Consider the following 14,340-nt stretch of genomic DNA (forward strand, 5'->3'; position numbering starts at 1 on the left):
GCGTATGAATGTGTGTTTTGTGTGCATGAGATTTGTGTGAGTCAATGTGTTTGTGTGTGTGTGTGTGTGTCTGTGGGTGTGTGCGTGCGTACATGCGTGCGTATGTAGCCTACATGTGTGTGTGTACGTGTGTGTGTGGGTGTGTGTGTGTGTGGGTGTGTGTCTGTTTCAGTATAAGAGAGAAAGAGAGAGAGAGAGAGAGAGAGAGAGAGAGTGGGTGGGTGGGTGTGTGTTTGTGCGTGTGCGTAAGTGTATTTATCCTACATACGTGAGAGAGACACCCGTGAGATAATAATCGTTCAAATCACACGTGTGTATATCATGTAAATGAGGTCATGTCAAGCAAGTCTGGCAGGGACCTGTTTTTCCACTGCTTATGATGCCAAAGTCACCGAGACAAACGTCATTATAGAAACACAAATTGCGCTCGCTAATTACCCTCGATGAATCTTTAGAACTAACACGTCACGCCACACTTTCAGAGTGACGTTTCTTTGCTTTGACGTAATAGATTGCACGAGGCTTTAGAAGAGATCGAGGTTCTAAAACAAGCGTCTTCAATTTAGCTGCCTCGAATGCAGGACATTTTCAGTAAAATACACGTAAGTACAGTATGTAGGATAAACAGAATACTACATGGCTTGCTGTTCCGTACCAGATTTACACTCGTTGCTTTTTCAAATAGTGAACAGCTCGCTTTCGCTCGCAGTTCAATATTTAAAAAAACAACTCGTGTAAATCTGGTACGACACAGCAAGCCATGTAGTATTCTCTATGTGTGTGTGTATGTGTGTTTGTTTGTAAAGGTGTGTATGTCCGTCTGTCTATATGTGCGTATGGGGGGGTGTTTTGTATGTATGAAGTGTGTGTGAGAGAGTGAGTGAGTGCGTGTGAGAGTGTGTATGTGTGTACGTGTGTAACTTGGGGTATGTGTGTGTGTGTGTTCGTGTGTGTGTTTGAGAGAGAGAGAGAGAGAGAGAGAGAGAGAGAGAGAGAGAGAGAGAGAGATTTGTCTTTCGCTGGGGTATGCAGTGCCTTGGCGTTGCACATCTACTTAATTTTTATTTTAATTTTTTATATTTTTTATGCAATTTATATCGCGCACATATTCAAGGCGCAGGGATTTATTTATGCCGTGTGAGATGGTTTTTATTTACACAATACATCACGCATTCACATCGGCCAGCAGATCGCAGCCATTTCGGCGCATATCCTACTTTTCACGGCCTATTATTCCAAGTCACACGGGTATTTTGGTGGACATTTTTATCTATGCCTATACAATTTTGCCAGGAAAGACCCTTTTGTCAATCGTGGGATCTTTAACGTGCACACCCCACATGCATAACAACAAATTCAATACAAATTAAGGAAACGCACAATTGACAAATCTTCTCTGAAAGCAAAGATGTATAAAAAGTGCTACGCGACTTTCAGCTTCAGAAGTGACGACAAGGCTTTTTATCAATTTTTTTCTGCTTCTTTTTTTCTTTTTGCGTAATCACACTGCCCTCTCATCTCGTCTGTTGGCCCTTCATTCCGTCGTCTGCTCGGGGCGTCCTCCGCTTGATTGCTTTTCTCCGCCGCTAATTATGATGCCATTGTCAACAAAAAGAACACCCCCGCCCCCGAGCCTCAACCTTCTTCGTACTGCCTGGTGGTGCTAGAAACGGGCGGTTCAAAGACAGAGGTTTTTAGTCATCAATTTCAGGTCAAAGGCGGTCGTCGATTTGCGCGGGAGGGTCCCGCCTTTTTTGTCCATCGAGGTAAGAATGGTGCCTGCCAAACAAAAAGAAAAAGGGGGTTGACAAATACTTGAGGGTATAGGGTATTGTCACGAACAGCTCGGGGGGGGGGGGGGGGGGGGGGGGGGGTCTTGCTGCGGCGATTCGCTTTTTGAGGGACAGATCATTGCGATCGAACATCATGAAAGGGATACTGTGTATTTCGAAGGCTTAAAATAGTGCGAAACAAAACTGCAACTTCTTAAATGATTAAAATCGACTTGCCTGTTCAGTTTGAAGCGCAGAGGAATAAGGAAAAAGTTGCATCTTACGAGGTGCAGGGCCGAGCAGGCTACAAATAAACGGTTCGTACTGCAAGAAGGCGGAACCCACTTAGATACTAGACATTCAGCTGGACTTGGAAGAAGGCGGAACCCACTTAGATACTAGACATTCAGCTGGACTTGGAATAAGGCAGAACCCACTTAAATACTAGACATTCAGCTGGACTTGGAAGAAGGCGGAACCCACTTAGATACTAGACATTCAGCTGGACTTGGAAGAAGGCGGAACCCACTTAGATACTAGACATTCAGCTGGACTTGGAAGAAGGCTGAATGCATTTAAATACTAGACATTCAGCTTGACTTGGAAGAAGGCAGAACTCACTTATACACTAGACATTCAGCTTGACTTGGAAGAAGGCGGAACGCACTTAAATACTAGACATTCAGCTGGACTTGGAAGAAGGCAGAACCCACTTAGATACTAGACATTCAGCTGGACTTGGAAGAATGCGGAACCCACTTAGATACTAGACATTCAGTTGGACTTGGAAGAAGGCGGAACGCATTTAAATACAAGACATGCATTCAGCTTGACTTGGAAGAAGGCGGAACTCACTTAAATACTGAACATTCAGCTTGACTTGGAAGAAGGCGGAACTCACTTATATACTGGACATTCAGCTTGACTTGGAAGAAGGCGGATCTCACTTATATACTGGACATTCAGCTTGACTTGGAAGAAGGCGGAACTCACTTATATACTGGACATTCAGCTTGACTTGGAAGAAGGCGGAACTCACTTATATACTGGACATTCAGCTTGACTTGGAAGAAGGCGGAACCAGCTTAGAAAATAGACATTCAGCTTGACTTCGAAGAAGGCGGAACCCACTTAAATACTAGACATTCAGCTGGACTTGGAAGAAGGGGTTGGGATCGGAGTGGGGTAGGTGATGCAGTAGAGGGAGGAGTAAGACTGGTGGGTGTTTTACACAAGAGAAAATCAGTTTTGAAAGGGGCTTTGTGTAGTGCTTCAGAAGGATGCAGTCAGCAGGACGGCAACTTTTTGCTTTTCTACCCACGTTTGCACGTGTGAACAGACAAGCTGCAGGAATTTCAACCTGCAGATACCAAAGGTACATAATGAGTTCTTCCTTTCAGGGTAATTCCCACCGCACTTGCGAGGATGGAGGGAGAACAAGTCGCGTAAGGCGAAAATACAACATTTAGTCAAGTAGCTGTTGAACTCACAGAATGAAACTGAACGCAATGCAACGCAGCAAGACCGTATACTCGTAGCATCGTCAGTCCACCGCTCACGGCATAGGCAGTGAAATTGACAAGAAGAGCGGGGTAGTAGTTGCGCTGGGAAGGATAGCACGCTTTTCTGTACCTCTCTTCGTTTTAACTTTCTGAGCGTGTTTTTAATCCAAACATATCATATCTATATGTTTTTGGAATCAGGAACCGACAAGGAATAAGATGAAAGTGTTTTTAAATTGATTTGGAAAATTTAATTTTGATAATAATTTTTATATATTTAATTTTCAGAGCTTGTTTTTAATCCGAATATAACATATTTATATGTTTTTGGAATCAGCAAATGATGGAGAATAAGATAAACGTAAATTTGGATCGTTTTATAAAAAACATATTTATTTTACAATTTTCAGATTTTTAATGACCAAAGTCATTTATTAATTTTTAAGCCACCACGCTGAAATGCAATACCGAAGTCCGGGCTTCGTCGAACATTACCCGACCAAAATTTCAACCACTTTGGTTGAAAAATGAGGGCGTGACAGTGCCGCCTCAACTTTCACGAAAAGCCGGATATGACGTCATCAAAGACATTTATCAAAAAAATGAAAAAAACGTTCGGGGATTTCATACCCAGGAACTCTCATGTCAAATTTCATAAAGATCGGTCCAGTAGTTTAGTCTGAATCGCTCTACACACACACACACAGACAGACACACACACACACACACGCACATACACCACGACCCTCGTCTCGATTCCCCCCTCTACGTTAAAACATTTAGTCAAAACTTGACTAAATGTAAAAAGGGAGGAAAATGGAGGGAGGGGAGAGTAGAAAAGGACTGTCTCAATTTTGAGGAGCATCTAGTATTGCATGACTTTGTTTAATTCTTTGTCTGTGTGTGTTGACGCTTTTGATAGCACCAGTTCAATAGTTGAATTGAAACAAGTCGCGTAAGGCGAAAATACAATATTTAGTCAAGTAGCTGTCGAACTCACAGAATGAAACTGAACCCAATGCCATTTTTCAGCAAGACCGTATACTCGTAGCATCGTCAGTCCACCGCTCATGGCAAAGGCAGTGAAATTGACAAGAAGAGCGGGGTAGTAGTTGCGCTAAGAAGGATAGCACGCTTTTCTGTACCTCTCTTTGTTTTAACTTTCTGAGCGTGTTTTTAATCCAAACATATCATATCTATATGTTTTTGGAATCAGTAAGCGACAAGGAATAAGATGAAAGTGTTTTTAAATTGATTTCGACAATTTAATTTTGATAATAATTTTTATATATTTAATTTTCAGAGCTTGTTTTTAATCCGAATATAACATATTTATATGTTTTTGGAATCAACAAATGATGGAGAATAAGATAAACGTAAATTTGGATCGTTTTATAAATTTTTATTTTTTTTTACAATTTTCAGATTTTTAATGACCAAAGTCATTAATTAATTTTTAAGCCACCAAGCTGAAATGCAATACCGAAGTCCGGGCTTCGTCGAAGATTACTTGACCAAAATTTCAACCAATTTGGTTGAAAAATGAGGGCGTGACAGTGCCGCCTCAACTTTCACGAAAAGCCGGATATGACGTCATCAAAGACATTTATCAAAAAAATAAAAAAAACGTTCGGGGATTTCATACCCAGGAACTCTCATGTCAAATTTCATAAAGATCGGTCCAGTAGTTTAGTCTGAATCGCTCTACACACACACACACAGACACACAGACACACGCACATACACCACGACCCTCGTTTCGATTCCCCCTCGATGTTAAAATATTTAGTCAAAACTTGACTAAATATAAAAAGAGAGACTTCTGATTAGTTTGTGCTTAGTGTGATGCGTCTCTGCAAATTCAACAGCGAGAAATTAGCTTTTCCTGCAGTTAAACATGATGCCTGCAGTTAGGCGATTGACACGCGTGTGTTCGTCAAATATGTGTGTGAGTGAGTGTGTGTGTGTGTGTGTGTGTGTGTGTGTGTGTGTGTGTGTGTGTGTGTTGGTGTGTGCGTGCGTGCGTGCGTTCGTGTGTGTGTGTGCGTGCGTGGGTTCGTGTGTGCTTGCTTGCGCGCGCGCGTGTGTGTGGGAAGTAGTATACAGGCTGTTTTCTTTGTGTTAGCCGGCCACGACGGGCGTGCCATCGTTGTGTATAAAAGTTAACAAACAAGTCGCGTAAGGCGAAAATACAATATTTAGTCAAGTAGCTGTCGAACTCACAGATTGAAACTGAACGCAATGCCATTTTTCAGCAAGACCGTATACTCGTAGCATCGTCAGTCCACCGCTCATGGCAAAGGCAGTGAAATTGACAAGAAGAGCGGGGTAGTAGTTGCGCTAAGAAGGATAGCACGCTTTTCTGTACCTCTCTTTGTTTTAACTTTCTGAGCGTGTTTTTAATCCAAACACATCATATCTATATGTTTTTGGAATCAGGAACCGACAAGAAATAAGATGAAAGTGTTTTTAAATTGATTTCGACAATTTAATTTTGATAATAATTTTTATATATTTAATTTTCAGAGCTTGTTTTTAATCCGAATATAACATATTTATATGTTTTTGGAATCAGCAAATGATGGAGAATAAGATAAACGTAAATTTGGATCGTTTTATAAATTTTTATTTTTTTTTACAATTTTCAGATTTTTAATGACCAAAGTCATTAATTAATTTTTAAGCCACCAAGCTGAAATGCAATACCGAAGTCCGGGCTTTGTCGAAGATTACTTGACCAAAATTTCAACCAATTTGGTTGAAAAATGAGGGCGTGACAGTGCCGCCTCAACTTTCACGAAAAACCGGATATGACGTCATCAAAGACATTTATCAAAAAAATGAAAAAAACGTTCGGGGATTTCATACCCAGGAACTCTCATGTCAAATTTCATAAAGATCGGTCCAGTAGTTTAGTCTGAATCGCTCTACACACACACACACACACAGACAGACACACACACACACACACGCACATACACCACGACCCTCGTTTCGATTCCCCCTCGATGTTAAAATATTTAGTCAAAACTTGACTAAATATAAAAAGAGAGAAAAATGATATTATGTTACCATAAGCATAACCCGAAAGGAAGTTTATTTATATTTTTTGGATTTTAACTGTATGTTATATCTCAGTCAGGATCTAATTTCCATAACTCCTGCTTTTTAGGTATGTAGTAACATTTTAAACGGGAAAGCATGCTACCGTTAAGTATGACACACTCACAAGTTCTCTGCTTTCCACTGATAAAATTAAGGGGGGTGGGGGTGGGGAGGGATGGCGGGGAACTGCCACTGAAAAGTTTAGACACAAAGACGAAAAGTGAAGAACACAAGAGTTGCCTTTGCAAAACTATAGACTGGGACAAACCCGACAGCAGGTTTTCAAGAAGTCAATTTGAATTACGCGAAAAACAGGATTACATCCCAAAGGAACCCCAGATGCACAAGGACATACAATTTTATCTGTCACAGTGGTGCTGTGTGGAAGACAACTCACAACTTTTTCCTTTTCGAATGTCTCTTATTGTTGTGCAAGGTGACACACTGTAACACTGACATTTTGCAAAAACAAAAGAAGAAAAGGAAGCTTATCTGCTTCAGATTGTCAAAAGCAAAAAGACCAGGGTTTCCTCGGACCCACGCAGTCACCGGTAGACATGCACGAAAAAGCAGTCGTAAGCACGCACTTGGTGAAATAACGTTAGTAGCAGGCTTAGTTTCGCAGAGCACGACGCTATATATATATTGCCTGGAACAGATATTAGAAATTGCATGCAAAGCATGCATTATTCTATATTGATACGCATCCAAGATCAGAGAATAGATGACGATCGGAAATAACTCCGTCGTGTGTGTATGGGTTGGAAAGAGTGAACATTCTTGCTTTTATTGAGGTCAACTTTCCCACGTGACAGTATAGGCCAGTCACTAGCAAGGGGTGTGTCTCCACACGTGAAGAAGTTTGCCTCAATACAAGCAAGAGTATTCACTCTTTCGCAAGCAATACAAACCAAGCAGAGTTAATTCCGGAATTCGCCAATTGCGTATGCATAACATACATCCCCTTTCTAACAGCAGTGCACTACAAAGATTGGACACCATACCCGCAGAACAGAAGCACTTTGAATTACTACTACATATACATGCACCGAGGGTTTGAACCATGGGTGAAACTGATCAGAATTGAAAATAAGGAAAATGAGGCCGGGGTCCAGGGGCCGCCCAGGCCCTGGTGGGATGCAGGGGCAACGCCCCGCTAGGGGGCCCAGGGTGGCTTTCCGGAAGAAAACGAAAAATCAGGCTTTTAAGGGTAAAAGTAGGCCTATCCTGGTATATCAAACACACAAATTTGCACATTAAACAATGTAACAAATGCCAAGCTGTAGTCCGATAATTCGCGCGCCCAGTGAAACAAAGACTCAGCGATGTCCGGTCACTGTTAGGAGAAATACGGATCGGATAGCCGGCAAAAATTTTGTTTTAAATTATTTTTTAAAGATTTTCAAAATAAGGAATTCCTTATTTAACCAATTTCATTTGGCGGATTTCCGCCCTGAGGCGGAAAAGTTTCACCCATGGGTTTCTGACCGCTCTGTGTATAGCCCAAAAATTGTTGCACGGCTTGAACTCACCGCTGAGAGAAACACTGAATTCACGACCAGGGTAAAGCACATTGTATACCAGTCTTATGCTTGTTTTACAGGAGCAGTACCAGCAAGCTAGAGACATCACATGACGATGCTTCGATCAGCAGCCATCATGGCCGTGTTCCTGGCCGCCCTGTGCATGGCGCACACCCTGTCCTTGGGGGGCGCGCGAGACGAGGACGAAGAACTGGGGACACCAGTCAAGCGTGACGGCAGGCGGATCACCAGGGATAGATACAGGATGGGATATATGTTTGGCAAGAGGTCAAACCTCCCGGATGCTCGTCTGCTCATCAAGACATTAACTGGGTAAGTTGTATCAAGAGTGTTTCTGATAGCGTATTAACAAAACCTGTCACCAGTCGTCACTGCTGCCGTTGACTGAACTATTTCATCATTTCCTCAAGAGCCAGATTCGCGCTAAGACAAGTGGCAAACACGTAGGGGAAGGGCTCCTAATATGGACCGGCTCCTAATATGGACCACCTCCTGTTCTGGCAAATTAACGATGCTAGGGCACTCAAAAAAATTCATTCGATGCATTTACCCTCTCTGGATAACTTACACATGTCAAAACGGCTGCAGGCGCACTAACCACAAAACCGTTAGACTTGTTCTCTTTTTTTGCACTTCTGTCAGCGTTCACTATAAATTTGATGCTTAAAAAGGACTCGTTTCTGTCCACAGACAAAGCTGTTATTACACAAACATTGCTTTCTATGACAGCTAAGACTGTCTTGGCCCGAATTTCCAGCTTAAACAAAAAATAATAGCAATTAAAATCTCAAAATATGTTTGCGTCCCCTAATATGTACCACCTTCAGCAAATGGAAGAAAAAAAGATAAGGATGGTTTCAGTCATTCATTAAAAAGCTTGCTGAAAATCGGTCGTTACAATGAGGGGTCGTAATATGGAGTTTTACTTTGTTAGGTCCATGTCGGGGTCAGTCAATGATACGGAATGATATTGGTGTTTTGCTTGATGCCGCCTGCAATGTGATCATGTTCTTCTTCCTTAAGTGACGATTGTGGTAACTAGTTGATCATCAAATTATGTACCCACACATATATTTTGCTTGTTTAACCTTCGCCCGACCGGGTTATTGACTACACACGGAAGACATCGTGGGGCCGTGCGGACCCATGCTTCTCAAAGAAGGAAAAATATGCATACCCTTCCGTAGACCCATGCTTTCCAAAGAAGCAAAAACGTACACCCCCTTCTGTAGACGCCGTGGTTAAATATCCGCGAGAAGTAATTAAATTAAATTATTAATGTAATTATTACCGTACGGACTCAAACTTCTCAAAAAAGGAAAAACGTGAATACCTTTCTGTAGACGTCGTGGGGCCGTGTGGACCCACATTGTTATGTATTAATTTCGCTCCACGCGACTTGCTTATTAACTCCAAAATTAAACAGATCGTAGAAAATGATGTTTAGAGCCAATACATGAAGGTTTGTGACTTCTCTCCCTAGTTTTTATGTAGGTTCCTTCAGTTTGAGAAACATGGGTCCGCACGATGTCTTCCGTGTGTAGTCTAAATTTGACCTTCGTTTTTTAATTACTTCTCGCTGAAATGTAATGATCTTTTAGGACATAAAAGCTTTTTAGGTGTCTGAGGCATTCTTAAAAGCTCATTAAAAAATTCCAACTGGTTTGAGATATTTGCAATTAAACACCCTTCTGGGTCCACACGGACCCAGGGTGGTGAATGTTTGGAAGAGACACACAGGGGTCACATACACATCGATGACGATACTGCCCAGTCTCATACGGGCAAAGTTTGTGTTAAAAACAAAAGAACAGATGCACAAGGATATACAAAACGGTGCCGAACGTATAACCTTTTGCAGACGTAAAGAGATGCGGCAGTGTGTTGAAACTGATGCACAATCGTAGCGAAAAGCGTCAATTTGACGCTGAACTTTGACTCGTTCAGAAAATGTTATTTTCATTTAAAGAGACGTAACGAAACTGTCGTACTCTTGAGTTGAGTAATTTAGGAGACTATACTACTCGACCTTTTTTACTTCACTGACGCGATTCTGCGGACAATTCATTGATTCACATGAATGCGTAGTCGCCTATCGCGGCACTCCATCATATGGATCGGGGGAAAAGAAAAACAGTTCCAGAATCCAAAAGGGGGCTTTTCACAGTGATACGTGAAGGCCTTTTCACTGACCAAATTAGGCGCCCAGGCTCCTAATAGGGACCAGTTGTGAAGTTTTCTGTATTTCATTTTTGCTAAATGTCTATCAAAGCTAATTCGCTCTAATTAAAGGCACAGTAAGCCTCCCGTAAACCATCACAGATACGGTCAGGCTTTTACACACAGTACAAACACCCTTTCATTTAAACACTCACCGATTGAGAACATCCTAGGTGCCCTCCGTAAAGAGCGAACAATTTTCAAAGAATTTATTTTTGCGTGGTTTATCTTACCCATGAGCCATCGTAAACCCGTGTGATCCAGTTTCCCTTTTTCACAATGTAGTCGTCAGTTAGTCATTTGAATGCGACTCGATGTGAGCTTATCTACAATAGCACGTTTTTATGCACGAAACAAACGGCTGTGGTTCACAAGAACTCTAGCGATGGCTTTTCACTGTTGAGAGGAACGGCGATGTGCCGCATAAACCGTCGTCTGCTACGACCCTTGCGTGACCCTGCTTCCGGGCTTTTCTTTTTTCAAACTTTCACAACTTCGAATTGCACTGATCTTGTCTTGCATTGATGAAAAAAGAATTCTTTTATGATCAAAGAATGTTTGTGTAACAAGCTGTCAATTTATTATTTAGATTTTAAAAGTTAGGTCTAGCGCAAAAACGCACCACGGTCCAAAAACATTCTGATAATCATCGATCCACGGCTATCGCCAGTTAAGGGAAGTAACTCATTTTTGACCTGAGTTCAGGATGGGTCCAAAAAGTGTTCGAGACAATCTGCAAAATTAATTCTTTAAAAATTGCTCGCTCTTTACGTAGGGCACCTAGGATGTTCCCGTTTGGTGAGCGTTCAAATGGAAGGGTGTTTGTACTGTGTGTAAAAGCCTGACAGTATCTGTGATGGTTTACGGGAGGCTTACTGTCCGGGCGTGATTTCTGGGATATTCATAACAGCCGTCCAGCACCAAAACGAGGCGCCATTGTTGTAAAGGGCCAAGTCCACGAAAATAAATTCTTTGAAAATGTCTCACGCTCGACAGAAAGCAGCCAGGATGTTCCCGTTCGGTGAGCGTTTAAATGGAAGTATGCTTGTACTGTATGTAGACGCTCGGGGAGCTCTGTGATGGTTTACGGGAGGCTTACTGTGCCTTTAAGCATAACGATTAACGGTTAACTAAAGAGAGAACAACTACCAAGCACAAAATGAAAATTCTTCTTCGCCAAGAAAACAAGTTATTTCTCAGCATGAAACAAAACTTGAGTGATCCATATTAGGGGCCCTTCCCTTAGTGTGGCTACAAACACCCGTAGCAGCAAATAGGTGTGTCGCTCTCACCCCCTACAACTAAACACTCAGCCTCTTGAAGTAACTCTCGCCACAACCTGTGTAAATACAACAAATCACGTCAATTAGTATTGCGCTCGCACACACGCGTGGGTGTGCGTGCGTGCATGCGTGTGTGTTATCGGACTGTGTTATATTTCACAATGGGTGTATGATTTCAGGAAGGCCATACCAGTGGAACAACTTAGCGTCGCGCTTCAGTCCGACCAGGACCTTGCCCGACGAGTTGCGCGACATCTGGACAGAAACGGTCAGAGTTTTTACGCTGTCTCTCACTTCTACAGTTTTTGGCGCACGTAGCAAGCACAGGACCACGCCATCTTGAACACGCGGCCAGTACAACTGGCTTGACACGGAACGATTCAAGGGGGGCAATCTCAAGTCATCTGAAAGAGGGAAATCCAAACACAATCCGCCTTGTTCGATTTTATGGGCTTGGACGATAGAGAAAAATAAGAAAAGCAAAAGCTGGAGTCCAGTCTGGACGAAACTGCTATCAAGAACGCAGAATTGATTTTTTCTGAGTTGTTTTTTTTTTAGCCGTAAGCGCCATTTCTCATTTCGAATTTCTCATAACTGCTGTTCACCGCAGTGAAACCAACAAAGGGGCCTCACTCTGGAAGAGTTTCCTGCTCCGATAAACATGGCGCTTACGGCTAAAAAAAACTCAGAAAAAATCAATTCTGCGTTCTTGATAGCAGTTTCGTCCAGACTGGACTCCAGCTTTTGCTTTTCTTATTTTTCTCTATCGTCCAAGCCCATAAAATCGAACAAGGCGGATTGCGTTTGGATTTCCCTCTTTCAGATGACTTAAGATTGCCCCCCTTGAATCATTCCGTGTCAAGGCCAGTTGTACTGGCCGCGTGTTCAAGATGAGGACCACGCCTGCACAACACACACACACACACATATCCCCCCCACACACACACATACACTTCATAACTTATTAGGGGATGGTTGCCTTATATGGACCACTGCCTAATATGGACCACCTCCTGTTCTGGCAAAATAACGGTGCTAGGGCGATCAAAACAATTTCATTCGCTGTATTCACACTCTCTGGATAACTTGCACATGTCAAAACAGTTGCAGAAACACAAACCTCAAAACCGTTAGGCTTTTTTCTCTTTTTTGCACTTTTGGCAGCGTTCATTCTAAATTTGACGCCTCAAACGGACTACTTTCTGTCCACAGCCAAAGCTGTTATTACACAAAAATTGCTTTATATGCCAGCTAAGAATGTATTTGTTACTGTTTAGCAGTGTTGACCCCGAGTTTCTACTGCAATCAAAAATATAATAGCAAAATCTCAAAGTACATGTGTGTCGCCTAATATGGACCACTTTTAACAAATCAAAGAAAATAAAAGCTAAAGGCTATTTTCATTAATTCATTAAGAAGCTTGCTGAAAATAACCTATAACTAGCCCTCGAGCTTTCAAAAAACAAGAGCTTTTCGTGGAAGTTGATAATTTCATTTAATTTCACTCTGTTTCTTTAGTTTTCTGTTGTGCTTCAAATAATGTTCTCATCAACCCAAAACAGATACATCTCAGGGGCGGACGAGGGGGGGGGGGGGTGTTTCTGGGGTTTCCGGAACCCCCCCCCCCCCCCAGCCAAAAATATTAAAAAAAAAAATTGGGGGGGGTTGTTGTTGTTGGGGATTTCTGATTCCAAACTGACCAAACACAAATCAAAACAAAACAAGTCGCGTAAGGCGAAATTACAACATTTAGTCAAGCTGTCGAACTAACAGAATGAAACTGAACTCACTGCATTTTTACAGCAAGAGCGTATACTCGTAGCATCGTCAGTCCACCGCTCGATGCAAAGGCAGTGAAATTGACAAGAAGAGCGGGGTAGTAGTTGCGCTGAGAAGGATAACACGCTTTTCTTCATCTCTATTCTTTTTTAACTTTCTGAGCGTGTTTTTAATCCAAACATATCACATCTATATGTTTTTGGAATCAGGAACCCACAAGGAATCAGGTGAAATTGTTTTTAAATCGATTTCGGAAATTTTCTTTTAATAATAATTTTTATATTTTTAATTTTTAGAACTTGTTTTTAATCCGAATATAACATATTTATATGTTTTTGGAATCAGAAAATGATGAAAAATAAGATGAACGTAAATTTGGATCGTTTTAAAAACAAATTATTTTTTTTACAATTTTCAGATTTTTAATGACCAAAGTCATTAATTAATTTTTAAGCCACCAATCTGAAATGCAATAATACCGAAGTCCGGCCTTGATCGAAGATTGCTTGGCCAAAATTTCAATCAATTTGATTGAAAAATGAGGGTGTGACAGTGCCGCCTCAACTTTTACAAAAAGCCGGATATGACGTCATCAAAGGTATTTATCGAAAAAAAGAAAAAAACGTCCGGGGATATCATTCCCAGGAACTCTCATATCAAATTTCATAAAGATCGGTCCAGTAGTTTGGTCTGAATCGCTCTACACACACACACGCACAGACAGACAGGCACACACACATACACCACGACCCTCGTCTCGATTCCCCCTCTACGTCAAAACATTTAGTCAAAACTTGACTAAATGTAAAAAGAGGGGGGGGGGGGGGGGGTCCACGCAAAGTGTCAGCAAAGACTATATGTTGAATGAGGTGTGCATTTCTTTATTTTACATTGAGTTTCAATTTTGGGGGTATTAATCAGTGACAAAATCTGCTGCCTGAAACTGGTAATGATCATCCTCAGAATGCACCAGATTGCACCATTTTGCATCCTTTTTTTCAAAATTTTCCGGGGGGGCATGCCCCCGGACCCCCCTAGCAAGCTAGGCGCTTCGCGCCGTCAGCTTGGCGCAAAGCGCCTTCACACCCATATCTTCACAATATACTTTTCGAAACCCCCCGCATAAAATGAACTG

The 14,340-nt window shown here is 41.8% G+C and overlaps 1 protein-coding gene across 1 annotated transcript in view; it reads left to right on the forward strand.

Annotated features, from left to right (window-relative positions):
• Window positions 1-14,340, forward strand: part of LOC138959030 (sensorin-A-like) — a 51,099-nt gene that overhangs the window by 34,634 nt on the left and 2,125 nt on the right. The window contains exons 2-3 of the mRNA XM_070330395.1: window positions 7,983-8,235; window positions 11,606-11,694. Of these exons, the coding sequence (XP_070186496.1) occupies window positions 8,012-8,235; window positions 11,606-11,694 (313 nt within the window). The 5' untranslated portion in view covers window positions 7,983-8,011. The remainder of the gene's footprint in view (window positions 1-7,982; window positions 8,236-11,605; window positions 11,695-14,340) is intronic.

The sequence above is a fragment of the Littorina saxatilis genome, linkage group LG2 (genome assembly GCF_037325665.1).
Source record: "Littorina saxatilis isolate snail1 linkage group LG2, US_GU_Lsax_2.0, whole genome shotgun sequence".
In the NCBI taxonomy this organism is placed as follows: Eukaryota; Metazoa; Mollusca; class Gastropoda; order Littorinimorpha; family Littorinidae; genus Littorina; species Littorina saxatilis.